This window comes from Cricetulus griseus, chromosome 5, assembly GCF_003668045.3.
Source record: "Cricetulus griseus strain 17A/GY chromosome 5, alternate assembly CriGri-PICRH-1.0, whole genome shotgun sequence".
Lineage (NCBI taxonomy): Eukaryota > Metazoa > Chordata > Mammalia > Rodentia > Cricetidae > Cricetulus > Cricetulus griseus.
Genome location: NC_048598.1, coordinates 138,084,466 through 138,097,875, shown reverse-complemented (window position 1 = coordinate 138,097,875; position 13,410 = coordinate 138,084,466). Strand labels below are relative to the sequence as shown.

Sequence of the window (13,410 nt, the reverse complement as noted above, 5' to 3'; positions counted from 1 at the left end):
GTTTTTTTTTTTATTTTTTATCATGACCTAATTATTCCAGCCTTGTTGCCATATTTGATGCTGATTCTAATGCTTTTCATTTTCTTCTATCTGTGGTTTTGTTACTAGCTTTGGTTTGGTTTAGTTTTTTTTTTTTATGCCTTGTAAGTTTGGTTGAGAGTTGACTTTGGTGTACTAGAGAAAAAGTTAGTGGTAAATAGATGTTAAAGTGAAGGGCAGGTTGGAGAGATGGCTCAGCACTTGGGAGCACTGATTACTCTTTCAGAACACCCAGGTTCAATTCTCAGCACCCACATGGCATCTCACAACTGTATGTAACTCCAGCTTTAGGGAATCCAACACCCTTACATGCACGCAAAACACATAAGAAAAATGCGCATAAAATAAAAATAAATTAATTTTAGCAGGGCAGTGGTGGCACATATCTTTAATCCCAGAACTCGGGAGGCAGAGGCAGGCAGATCTCTGTGAGTTTGAGGCCAGCCTGGTCTACATAGCAAGTGGCAGGATAGGCTCCAAAGCTACACAGAGAAACCCTGTCTTGGAAAAACCAAACCAAACAAAACAAAATAGGTGTTTAGTGTGGGGGAAGTGTTCTGTAGTCCTGTAATTAGGAGCGGTCATGCCTGCACTCTGGATTCAGAGATCCACCCATGCATGCCTTTAACCTCCTGAGCCATTTGTATAGGGAAAGCTGACTGGAGGGAACTGTAACTGACCATTTCCCTTCAATTGGATCACTTAGGTTCTGGTAGAATTTCAGCAGATCAGGCTTTACTTAAAAGGAAAAGCTTCTTCTCAGGGCAGGCCTTGGTAAGCATAGAAAAGCTCTGTGTATTTCACAATAACTGCTAACATTTTCTCTTTCCTTGCAGAAACATTTAACTTTTTACTTCTCTCCTCAATGTAAAGTCATGATAGAGTTCCTGGAGGTAAACGCAAAGAAGAGTGGGGACTCACTCCCTTGTGACTTGCTCCTGTCTCTAGAGCTGTAGCTTTCCCTGTGCTGCTATTGAGCCTCGAGCAATTTGTTAATTAACAGTTCTTTTCCCTGTCCTACCTTTGTCTACCTCAGAAAGTTCCGCCTGTCGGTTAAAATTCTAAGTATCTATTTGTTGCAATTTGGCTTTTAATGACTGTCTCTGGTGGATAAACTTACATGTTTTGAATTGGTGTTAGAATTTCTCATTTCCTTACACACTGGAGTGTAAACTAGATGTCTTCCCTCTATGTGTATGGGCACCTGCATGTGCGTGCATGCCCATGCTTTTGTTATTGTGCGTCTGTTTGTAGTGCTGGAAATTGTACGTGGAGTCTTACACGTGGTAGGTGAATGTTCTACTGTGTTCTGTACCCTCAGCCCTCCTTGACACTATCAATTTTCACTTTTGATAATGTATTTACAAAGTTTAAAGTCAACCACAATTACTTTGTTATTTTAGTATCTCTTTTGTTTTTTAAATAAATGGATACAGTTTTGCTCCAAATCTCTAATAGAATTAAAGTTGTAAGCCTCAAGGCATTCATGAAAGTAAAAGTTGGAATAAATTTCCAAAACCCATTAATAACGTTATCAATTTATGTATTAAGGTAGCCTGGGCTAAATGGCAGATTTGAGGTCAGCCTATATAAATCAGTCAGTCAATCACTCAATAACAGGCTTGGTAATGTATTTATAGCTAAGTTGGTAAAGTGCCTGCCTAGAAAGCTGAGATTGAGTTCAGTCTCCAGTGCTTCAAATATTGGGTCTGGTGGCTCATACCTGTAATCTCAGCATTTGGGAGTCAGAGGCAGAAAAATCAAGAATTTAGGTCATCTTTGACTACATAGTGAATTTGAGCCCAGCCTAGGCTATGAGACCTTGTCTCAGTTCCTTCAAAACAAGCAACTTTGGTATTGGAGCTTGTCAAAGTCATGAAAGTTATCAGTGTAAATGTTAGATGATTACCAATAAGTAGTTTTCTTTTTAAAATTCTAGAATTCTCTGTATATGAAAATGTTTACTTTTAATATTTGTAAAAAAACATGAAAATTATGATATGGGAAATAGAGAACTGCATATTCTCTTTGATGTGGAAGCTAACAACAACAACAATAACAAAAGTCAACCTGAATGTAGAAGCGTTATTAGAGTTTGGAAAGGTAATAGGGGAGGATGGGTTTTAAAAATTTGAAATTAATGTAAAAGAATCCTTACTGGGTTACCTACTCATGATGGGGGATGTCCTTCTGTATATATGTTTCTCTTACTGGTTGATGAGTAAAACACTGCTTAGCCAATAGAGGCAGGAAGATAGGCGGGACTAGGAGACGAAAAGAGAATTCTGGGAAAGGTAGGCAGAGAGACGGCAAAGAGACGCCATGTATGCATTATAGAAAAGTAAAGAACAGAGTTGAGGTATAGTAAAAGTAGCATTTCTATCTTGGAAGAAAAAAATAGTGTGTCATATTGAATAAGTTTATTGCATACTCAAGAATATTTTTCTCTTATCTGAGTTTTGTAATTGGATCTAAATTGTTTTTTTCATATTTATTACCAAGGAGGCTTAGCAAAAATTTGCTAACTCACTCTCTTCTCAGTTTTCAGCTAATGACCTCATCCCATCTCCAAAACTAAAGCCCTCTCAAGGAATGCCAGTCAATGATGATTTATGTTTTAGCAAAAAAAGGTCAAGAAACTTATTTCAGAGTAGTCGGGATTTTAACTCAGATTCAATTCCTACGTGTGGTAATGGTAAGTAAATGTTTAGGATAATAGGTGTGTTGAACTAAGTTAAAGATTCTCTAAACTTCATTATCCATTTGAGGGCTTATAAAAACTATGTATAATCCAACAAGCAAGTCTTATTTAATAAATGCTTGTTGAAGATTGGATAAGAGTGGGCACTTTGGCATAATTGTGTCATGAGATCATAGGTCTCATGGCAGGCTGTTAGTAATGTAGGGCCATCGTCACTTAATAAGCCTCTAATGTTTCCTGAGAATCTCTGCATGTCAGATGCTTTTCTTAGTGCTGGGGGTGTGCCTTCAAGAAAGGCATAACAAAGCCAAAAAAGTTTGTATTCTATGCTGGATGTGGTGATTGCATACCTTTAGTGCTAGAACTAGGGGAGGAGAGACCAACAGGTCTGAGTTCCAGGCCTTGTCAACAGACAGTTTCAAGCCAGCTATGACTACATAGTGGGACCCTGTCTCAAAAACAAAGCAAACAGAAAAGCTTCAATTCTAGTTGAGCAGGGGAGCAAATATTAAATCAGTGTAAGACTTGGTAGATTAGATTTTGATGTGGAAGAGGAATAGGAATATTTTAAACTATATGATTAAAGGCAGCAGTATTCAGGAGGGGATGTTTAAAGCAAACCAGTAGATGTGAGGAGAGAAGAGCAAGTGATTTCAGAACAGAATAACTAAGATAGTTGAATGGAGGACTTGTTTCACAAAGGTGGCAGAGACTAGAATGATAGGAATGAAATGGAAGAAGTGCAAAGCTGAAAGTTCCAGACATCAGTTGTAAGACTCTTTCTTAGACTACTGAACCAACTAGCCTTTATTCCGAGGAGAATTTTAAAGAAGTGCTACCACTTGCCTTATACTTTCCAAGCTCATTCTGGATGTTTTAGTTAAAACAGGGGAAAGGGGGCTGGAGAGATGGCTCAGAGGTTAAGAGCACCGACTGCTCTTCCAGAGGTCCTGAGTTCAATTCCCAGCAACCACGTGGTGGCTCACAACCATCCGTTATGAGATCTGGTGCCCTCTTCTGGTGTGCAGATATACATGGAAGCAGAATGTTGTATACATAATAAATAAATAAAATCTTTAAAAAAAAAGGGAAAGGAAGACAAAGGGAGAGTTCCTTGTCATAATCCTGGCTGAAGTTTACAGAGGGCTTAACCAGCATAGCAGTGAGAAGTGATTGGATTCTGATTACATACCGTAGGTAAAAATTGACATGATTTGCTGATAGATTCCTTACAGAGAGTGAGAAAAGGGAGGTAAAAAATAACCTAAGAACTTTTGCCAGAAAAGATGTTTAATTGTGTAACTTTCATAGAAAGTAGGTATTCTTCCAAGCATGATGGTGTATGCCTTCAGTCCCAGCACTGGGAGACTCATGAGACAAATCTTTCTGGGAAATGTTGGCAGCTTGGACTGTCACAGATAGGTACAGATAGGTAGTAAGACAGGCAGTGTGGGTTCTGACTTACAGTTCCTGGGCACAACCAATGGCCATCAAGATAAAGTTATTTATAAATACGTGAGATTTCTGACACTAGCTCATATGCTACTTCGTATGATCATAATGAAAACTTGTTATAATTAAATACTGGTATTTTTCATAATTGTTATTCTAAAATGTTACACCTTTTAATTTTGACTTAAATATGACTAATTAAAGTTTATCAAATTCTGGTGAAGGCTAATGCAAATTAAAAATAACATTAAATAAGTACTATGTGCATGCAGTTATTTAAATTTTAAAGCTAAGTAGGATGCATTGTGTTTTTTTTTTAGAAACTATAACTTTCTGACAGGTTGTTTCAGATAAGACAGGATATAAAATGGACATGATGGCTAATGCCTGTGGTCTGAGCAATTGGAACGATGCAGAATTGCCATGACAAAGTCTGGGCTAGCCTGGGCTACATGGTGGGAACCTGTTTCAAAAAAAAAAGGAAAAAATGGAGGGGTGTAAGAGTATATATACAAGTGTATACACGACTGTATACACAAGGAGTTGTGAAAATTGATCTGATGGTAGCTTATTAGAACACTTGCCTAGAACACAAACTCTGGTTTCCATCCCAAGAACCATTATTTTAAACACACACACAAACAAAAAAGGTTGTGCCTGTTTTTGCATGCCTTTAATTCCACCACTAGGAAGGTAGAGTTAGATGGATTAGGAAGTTCAAGGCTAGCATAGGCAGTGTCACCACAGACAAAAGCAAAGCTAGGACAAAAGTAATGCAGAAAGAAAGATAAAATAACAGAATTAGTCAGGCTTATCAATAATTGCTGCCAACTAAATAAGAACTTACCATTTAAATTATAGTGGATGGGACTGGAAAGATGGCTCAGTTGGTGAAGTACTTGCCTTGCAAACATGAGGACCTTTGATAGCAATCTCTGGTATCCCCGTAAATGCCAGATCAGGACAGTGCACCTGTAATTCCAGTGTTGGCAAAGCAGAGAGAGGGTGATTCCTCTATTTGACTACTGTCAAACTACTTTAGCCTAGTCCAAAAATAAGGTGGAGAGCAGTTGAGGACCAGAGCTGGTTTCCACATACACATATATACCTGCACTAAGTAAATAAATTAATTAATGCAGTTGATAGTTTTTTCTCTCTGAAAAGCAGGTGTGTGTGTGTTGGAGGTTTATGGGGTAGCAATACAGCTCCATTGTAGAGAATTTGCTTAGCATGTGAAAGACCCTGTAGTAAATGCTAAATGTCACACACTTTTAAAAAGTCATTATTTAAAAGTTATCAAAAGTAAGTTGGGAGAAGATAAAGTGTAGAAAAGCTACAGTAGACGTGCTCAAAGAATAAGTATGTTGATAATGAAATATTTCCACCAAAATTATAAGAATGATTCACTAAAAATACTTTTAATGTATGTACTTGAGATAAATGCATATACATGCTTACATAATACAATTTTATAAAATTACAAGAAGAAAATAAATTTACAAGTATAGAAATTTTCAGTAGGATAAGAAAGCTTGGGATTCAAAGATATGAAGTGTTAGTGCTTAAAATTTCTTCTATGCCTGACACCATATAAAAACACAAATGCTGTATGGGGGGATCCGAATGTGAAAAGGGGAAGAGTCTTTGAACTCTAAGACAATGTGTACATATAAATAACATATTCTTGTTGTTTTGTTGCAGTATATACTAGCCTAAATTTTGGCAGTAAGACACAGCAAACATTTGGTAGTCAAACAGAACGAACTTCTTCATACTCTGGTTCAAATACAAGCCCAGGACCCTTTATTCTTCCATCCTATGCTCTCTCATCTCCTCGAACTAGTCCAAAGCACACATCTCCTCTTTCTGTATCTCCAAAGAAATCTCAAGATAATTCCACTAGTTTCTCAAATTCTTGGCCTCTTAAAAGCTTTGAAGGACTATCAAAGCCAAGTCCACAGAAAAAACTTGTCAACCAGAAATCATCTGACCCTATAGGTAAGAACGTCGGTAAAGATTAATGCTATGTTTATGTTTGAATACATGCTTTGTAGTTAATGTATTATAATGTTGTTAGATTTTAAAACCTGGCTAATTATATTTTCTTCTGACCTATAAATATTTGGGAAAGTATTTAACAATATATTTAATAGACAAAATAAATAATTGAAATTTATTTGAAGTGGCCATTTCTTTCCTTACATTGCCACTTTAAGACATCTTTTCAGAATCAGGAAAGTAATAATGCTTTATAGTAGAAAGGAACATGTTGTTTAAGGGCCTGCTGGCAAGTGTTACCATTCAAATATAAAATATCCTTCATATTTTACTATACTATCTATTCATGTATTTGACATTCCCTAAGTATTTATTATTTGCTAGAATTATTGTAAAACATTTTCTTTTGTTATTAACTAAAATATTGTCTCTTAATAATATGCTACTCTCATATCATGGTATTAGCATATAGGTTCATTCAGACAAATTCAGCTTCCAAATAAAGTGTACAAAAAGGCATTCCTTATATCCTTCATGCTTTCCTGTCCTCAGCCTCTAAGATAAGATGTTCTGCTTTAGAGATACCCACATAACTAGAGTTCAGTTTATAACCATAAGCTCAGTGCTTTCATCTTCAGCCTATTATGTCACAACTTTCTCCTCATGCTGATCCTCCATATGCTTTTACTAATCTATTTCTTTTCCCTATAAGAGCAAATATCATATTGAAAACCAAGACTTTGGTCTGTGAGTGTGACACAGTGGTAGAGCTCTTGCTCTTAGCATATGTGAATTGTTGATTCTGATCCCAGAATCTCAGGGGTGGGTGGGTGTGTGTGTGTGTGTGTGTGTGTGTGTGTGTGTGTGTGTGTGTGTGTGTGTGTGTGTGTGTGTGTGTTGTGTGTGTGTGTGTTTGTGTGTTCACTTGGTCTTCCTATCAACCAGTGCTGCTTCACATATACCAGTCACTGAAATATTGCTTGTATAATTAAGTCAAACCAAAAGAATAACTTTCTGGCTTATTTTGAACTTTTAAAATTAACAAATATTAATCATGATGACTGATAAGGTAGCTTAGTATATAGTATTTTAATATAATATGCAGGGATTCCGTATGCTTATTTTTGCTGTATTTATTGGGGAACACTGGTGCTTTTATTCCATTTTATTTTACATAATAGTCTGTTTCTAATATAAGATAATTGTTGCACTTTCTTGTTGGGGCCGCCAACCTGTAAATAACAACTTTGAGGCTTATTATTATTATGAAAGCTTGGCCTTTAGCTTAGGCTTGTCTCAACTAGCTCTTATAACTTAAATTACCCATTTATATTAATCTACGTTCTGCCATGTGGCATTACCTCTCCCATCTTGCACCTCCTGTTTCCATGTTTAGCTGGTGACTCCCATCTTTCTTCTTCCTAGAGTTCTCTTTGCCCATAAGTTCCACCTATACCTTCTTCTTAGCTATTGGCTGTCCAGCTTTTTATTATACAAATCACAGCAGTATATCTTTGCACAGTGTATAAATATTCCACAACAGATAATGTACTTTTTAATTTTAAAATACTATATTCTAAATACTTATGACTCAAACTTACTCTGAAGATAAGGGAAAATAAAATACATATTTTTCATGCAGGAGAAAATTCTCAAGAAAAAATTACGCCAGTTCAACTTACACCTGCCTTGGTGAGATCACCTTCTTCCCGAAGAGGCCTAAATGGGACAAAGCCTGTCCCTCCCATACCTAGGGGAATAAGCCTTTTGCCTGATAAAACTGACTTAAGCACAGTAGGACACAAAAAGAAACAACCTGATGATATTTGGAACAGTGAAAAAGATAGTCTTACAATTGATCTTTCAGAATTGAATTTCAGGGATAGAGATTTGGACCAAGAAGAGGTGAGAACTCATTTTTTAATTATTAAAAAATCTTTAATATCCTGTAATATAATTGCTGCATAAGGAAAATAATAGTGCTTTTATGCCATAACAGTTTTTCTTACATATAAAAATAATTTAGTTTGGGGGCTGGCAATGTAGCTTACTTGCAGCTCAGTAAGTTGCATGACTTTTTAGAGATTCATTGCTTTGACATGTAGCTCTTACAGGTTTTATGTACATTTCATATTCTATAAAATGGCTTACTCCAGTTTCATCTCCAGGATGTAAGGAGCTATAGTAGCTGATTAGTTTCTTTCACTTGTAATCTGTAATTTCTACTTTCAGAGTCACTGATTCAGTACTAATTGAATTCATATAGTATATTCAATCATTTTGTCATTTGCCAAAATGCCATGGTTAATAGTAGGGGAGAGTTGTCTTCATAACAGCTCATAGCCTAGTAGGTTGTTTATTAGCCCAAGCAATGGAGTCTAGTTTTTATTCTCTGCATATATTAATATCCATTTTGTTTGCACTAGATGGAGGAGTGGCTAGCTTGGCAAAGTTAATGGCATTCAAATATCTAAGGAATATATATATATATACATATATATATATATGTATATATATGAATTTAATCTCACGAGTTGTTTTCTTTCTTTTTCTTAGATGCAAAGCTCTCTTAGGTCCCTTCGTAATAGTGCAGCTAAGAAAAGAGCCAAGCTGAGTGGCGGCAGCAGCACCTCTGATATTGACAGTCCCGACTCTGCAATGAAGCTTGAGCTGACCATGGACTCCCCATCCCGATCGTCCTCTCCCAACATCAGCTCGTACAGTGAAAGTGGAGTGTATAGCCAAGAATCGTTGACCTCTTCTCTTTCTACAACTCCCCAGGGGAAGAGAATAATGTATTTCATTTTCTGACATGTTAATATTCACTTATAAGTGTGATTTAGACCCTTAACACTGTATCTGCAGAAGACTTAAAACCATTTAATTTTTAGTTCTTAAAATGTTTAACTACACCAGGCGTGGTGGCACATGCTTTAATCCTAGCACTGGGAAGGCAGAGGCAGGCAGATCTCTGTGAGTTTAAGTATAGCCTGGTCTATGAGGCAAGCTGCAGGCTAGCTAGAACTATATAGTAAGACCCTGTTTGAAAATAGAACAGAAAGCGTTTAAATGCCTTGAAGATACAGTGTGGAAGTTTACACATACTACCTTCCTTGTTTACCTTGGATGGAATAGGGATAGAGAATGTGACTCCATCTATAACTTAGAGCTCCTAATTATTATGGGTCTGGTATCAAACACCCAGTTGTTTTCCTAAAATTTATTCCAATTCTCTTCATCTCTTAGCTCTTTTCTAGATCATTTGCTTTTTTGCCAATTATGTTATTTTTTTTTTTTTAATTTTAACTCATCGAGAGTTCACTCTGGTTTATGAGTAAGCTCTTCCCAGCTATTGCCCCACTATTTCTTAGAGCTTGGGACTCCATACATGTAGCTCATGTAGCCTACCCAGTGAGGAGTCATCCTGCTTACAGAATAGTGCTGGGATTCAAGCCCCGGCTATCTCATACCAGCTTTCCCAAAAAGCCTCTGCTCTGAAAAAGTGACCCTCACCCTGGACTCTGGGCATTTCTGTGACCTCATAGAATTTGAAATATTCACCCTTTATTTGGACTGAAAGTCCATAGTAAAATTGCCATGATATGGGTAGAGAGATGTATATTTAAATAATTGCTAAATAGCTTCTCTAAATAGTGATATAATTTTACACTACCATTGGTAATGTGAAAGCTATGACTTGCTTATTCTTGCTAAAATTTGATGGGTGTCAGCCTTTGTGGTTTTTTAGGGGGAGGGGTTGTATTTTTGTTTGTTTTTGGCTTTATTTGGGTCTTATTAATATACAGACATCAGAAGTAAATTTTTAAAATTTAAAATTATTTTCAATTTAATAAACCTCTCACAAATGGAGGTAAAGACTGTCTAATTAAAGGCCAGGCATGGTGGTAATCAAATTTAATTCCCATTACTTGAAAGTCAGAGGCAAACGGATCTCTGTGAGTCTTTACAATGAGTTCTAATACAGCCATGACTACATAATGAGACAGTCTCAGAATCTGAACAAAACAACCCCCACAAGAAACAACAAAATATTTTTAGCCACAGTTCTTTGTTCTTCATGCTCATCTAGTATCCTAATGTGTTAATGAAAAGAATGTACAATGAGTGATAAAAAGTGATGCACAGCTCTGGATTCCAAATGTTTATTGAAATTACTTTGTTTCATTAGGTCTGACATATTTCCAACATTTGGATCAAAACCTTGCTCAACAAGACTTCCTTCTGCAAAGAAGATCTCCCATGCTGCTGAACAGAGTCCCAATACAGGTATCTTGTTTTTGTAAATGTGCTTTATAAAGACTATGGCTGATTTGTATTATTAGAAAAATAAATACGTTTTAGATTTAGTTTTTGGTCTCATCAATTGACAATAATCATAACTCATTAAAAAGCCATTCTAATGAAAGTGAATACAGCTCTAGTTTTGAAAGAAATGTTCACTTAACTCAGTCATTGATTTCCCTATGCCAGGTTCTTCCACTAAGTATTTTTATTTAGCTGGGCGGTAATGACGCACACCTTTAATCCCAGCACTCGGGAGGTGGAAGCTGGCAGATCTCTGTGAGTTTGAGGCCAGCATAATATACAAAGTAAATTCCAGGACAGCCAGAGCTACATAGAGAAATCCTGTCTCAAAAAAACAGAAAAAAAAAAGATATTTTTATTTAATTGAAATGCATTGAAACCTGATGGTCACCATTTTGAGACCTCGATTAGTAATTCTAATGCTGCTAGCTAATGCTAGTTAACTGTTACTTGTTTTCGTGCACATGAACAAAGTTAAACACAGAAACGCTGTAAAAATGATAAAGACATCATGCCTTTACTACAGATGTTTCCAGTGGATGTTTCCTCATAGATTTTTACAACTATTACTGCAAATAGCACTGAATTTTCTAAATGATTTTCCTGTACCATTAGTAGAAACATTTACAACTAAAGCCAGTGTCTTCCACCAATGTCTAGTATCTGGATTAACTGTTCAAACTAAGGATTTTAAAAAGTATCAGTTCCTTCTGGAAGGCCTTTATCATTTAAAATGATGTTTTAGTTTTATTATTTTTAGAGAAGGTCTCATGTAGCCAAATAATCTTGATTTGTTGTGTGAGGATGGCCTTGAACATCTGATCTCATGCCTTGATCTCACAAATGCTAATATTCCTCGCATATATAACCATACCAGTTTTATGTGGTTCTGGGGATCTAACATTGCTGAAACCTTTTGTCTACTGTTTTCCTAGCCCAGCTTCCAACAGCTAACACTTTTCCAACTATTTTATTTTCATTAAAGTATTGCACTATTAACTATTTGTTTTATTTTATGTGCATTGGTGTTTTGGCTGCATGTATGTCTGTATGAGGTTGTTAGATCCCCTGCAACTGTAGTTCCAGACAATTGTGAACTGCCATGTGGGTTCAGGGAATTGAACCCAGGTCCTTTGGAAGAGCACAGTGTTCTTAACTGCTGAGCTATCTCTCCAGCCTCAAGTATTGAATTATTTTAAAATGAAGTATATTATTATTCCTTGCTGGTTTATAATGTAGCTATGTATAAAAATGGGCAGAGATGCAAATATGTTGAATAGGAATTTTTATTTAGTCAACATTATGTAGCTCCAGTAGTGGTAAAGTATTAGTATAGTATGGACAATTTAAATATGCAAGTGTGGACTAAATTCTTTGTTACTTATTAAAGGGACATACACAATAAGTGTTAAATTTTATTCTTTATTAGAGATATAATACTATTCGAGTATTTGCAATAGGCTAGGCAGTGTACTAAGTTCTTTATGTGTATTTGCTTGCTCTCTCACATGCATGTTTGCTCTCTTTTTCTTGCTTGCTTGCTTTATTTTGCAGGTATAGGGGATGTACAATAAGGAAGACCTCACTGTGTAGATCAGGCTGACCTTGAACTTATCATATAGCCTGTGCTAACCTCAAACTCAGGGTTCTCCTCCTGCCTCAGCTTCCAAGGCACTAGGACTTTTTATTATTATTATTATTATTATTATTATTATTATTATTATTATTTTATTTGCATTGGTGTTTTGCCTGCATGTATGTCTATGTGAGGCTGTCAGATCTTGGAGTTATAGACAGTTGTTAGTAGTAGTTGTAGGTGCTAGGAAATGAATCTGGGTCCTCTGGCAGAGCAGTCGGTACTCTTAACTGATGGGCCATCTCTCCAGCCCTGCACTTGGACTTCTTAAGCATACACTACTATGTCTAGCTCGTTTCCTGCATTTTACACATGTGACAGTTCTGGGAAAGTTTCTACTCTTCTTCCCATTTTACACACATTAAAGGTCTTCAGCAGTTAAGTGACAGGGCAGAAACCTATAGTCTGCTGAGCATGATTCCAGATAGAGTTCTTAATCGTGTGAAGTATACTGCTTCATTAGCCAAACCTTTGTACCCATCACATGGGAGCAGAAGAGAAAGGTGTGAAGAATGTAGGCCCCTTTAAATCCACTATTTTAACATTGGAATTTTTTTCTTTTTTGTGAGAAGTTAAGGATGTTATTTGTTAATTTAATCAGTTAAGTTCTTGATTTGTTTTTTGTAGCCCCACTTGTCCTTGAACTTTTTATGTAGCCTAGGCTGACTTCAGACTTGTAATCCTCCCCATCTCTAGTTCTTGGATGCTAGGATTACAGGTATCCACCACCACATCAACTTCAACATACAATTATTTGGTCGACTCTTTCAAAATTACATTTTTTATTTAATTGAATGTTATATAGTTTAAAATACGGTAAAACTTTAAAAATTACCAACATAATTTTTAATATTATGCTACTGATCTTTTCAAAAGGGTAGTTAGCAAAATAGATTTAGAGAAGATATATGCACCTATTGTAAATATTACCTAAATTATTTAAATAAATATGTATTTTATTTTATAGGGATTACAACATCCACTGTAAGCATAATTGGTCAACGTATGAACTATGGGTTTGGATGTGGTGATTTTGAAGATAATAGGTCACATGACATTTCACCTAGTGCTTTAAAAATACAAAATAAGGAACACCCAAGACATAAGCATACAAAAGGTTTGTAAATTTCATGACAAATTAATTTTTAATATTTAATATGACTCATAATCTTCTCTAAACATACCAAGAAAAAAATAACTAAGAATTCTTTAAGGTTTTTAACTTATCATTCTACTGATAGGTTTTTTTCTGAAAAAA

The 13,410-nt window shown here is 36.0% G+C and overlaps 1 protein-coding gene across 3 annotated transcripts in view; it reads left to right on the top strand.

Moving 5' to 3' along the window:
* Window positions 1-13,410, top strand: part of LOC100756381 (TOG array regulator of axonemal microtubules protein 1) — a 52,412-nt gene that overhangs the window by 7,761 nt on the left and 31,241 nt on the right. The window contains exons 2-7 of one of the 3 annotated variants that reach the window (XM_027416491.2): window positions 2,581-2,734; window positions 5,894-6,190; window positions 7,833-8,095; window positions 8,747-8,985; window positions 10,380-10,477; window positions 13,120-13,269. In XM_027416491.2, coding sequence (XP_027272292.1) covers window positions 2,581-2,734; window positions 5,894-6,190; window positions 7,833-8,095; window positions 8,747-8,985; window positions 10,380-10,477; window positions 13,120-13,269 — 1,201 coding nt within the window. The remainder of the gene's footprint in view (window positions 1-2,580; window positions 2,735-5,893; window positions 6,191-7,832; window positions 8,096-8,746; window positions 8,986-10,379; window positions 10,478-13,119; window positions 13,270-13,410) is intronic. The other 2 variants (XM_027416492.2, XM_027416494.2) reach the window with 2 other exon arrangements.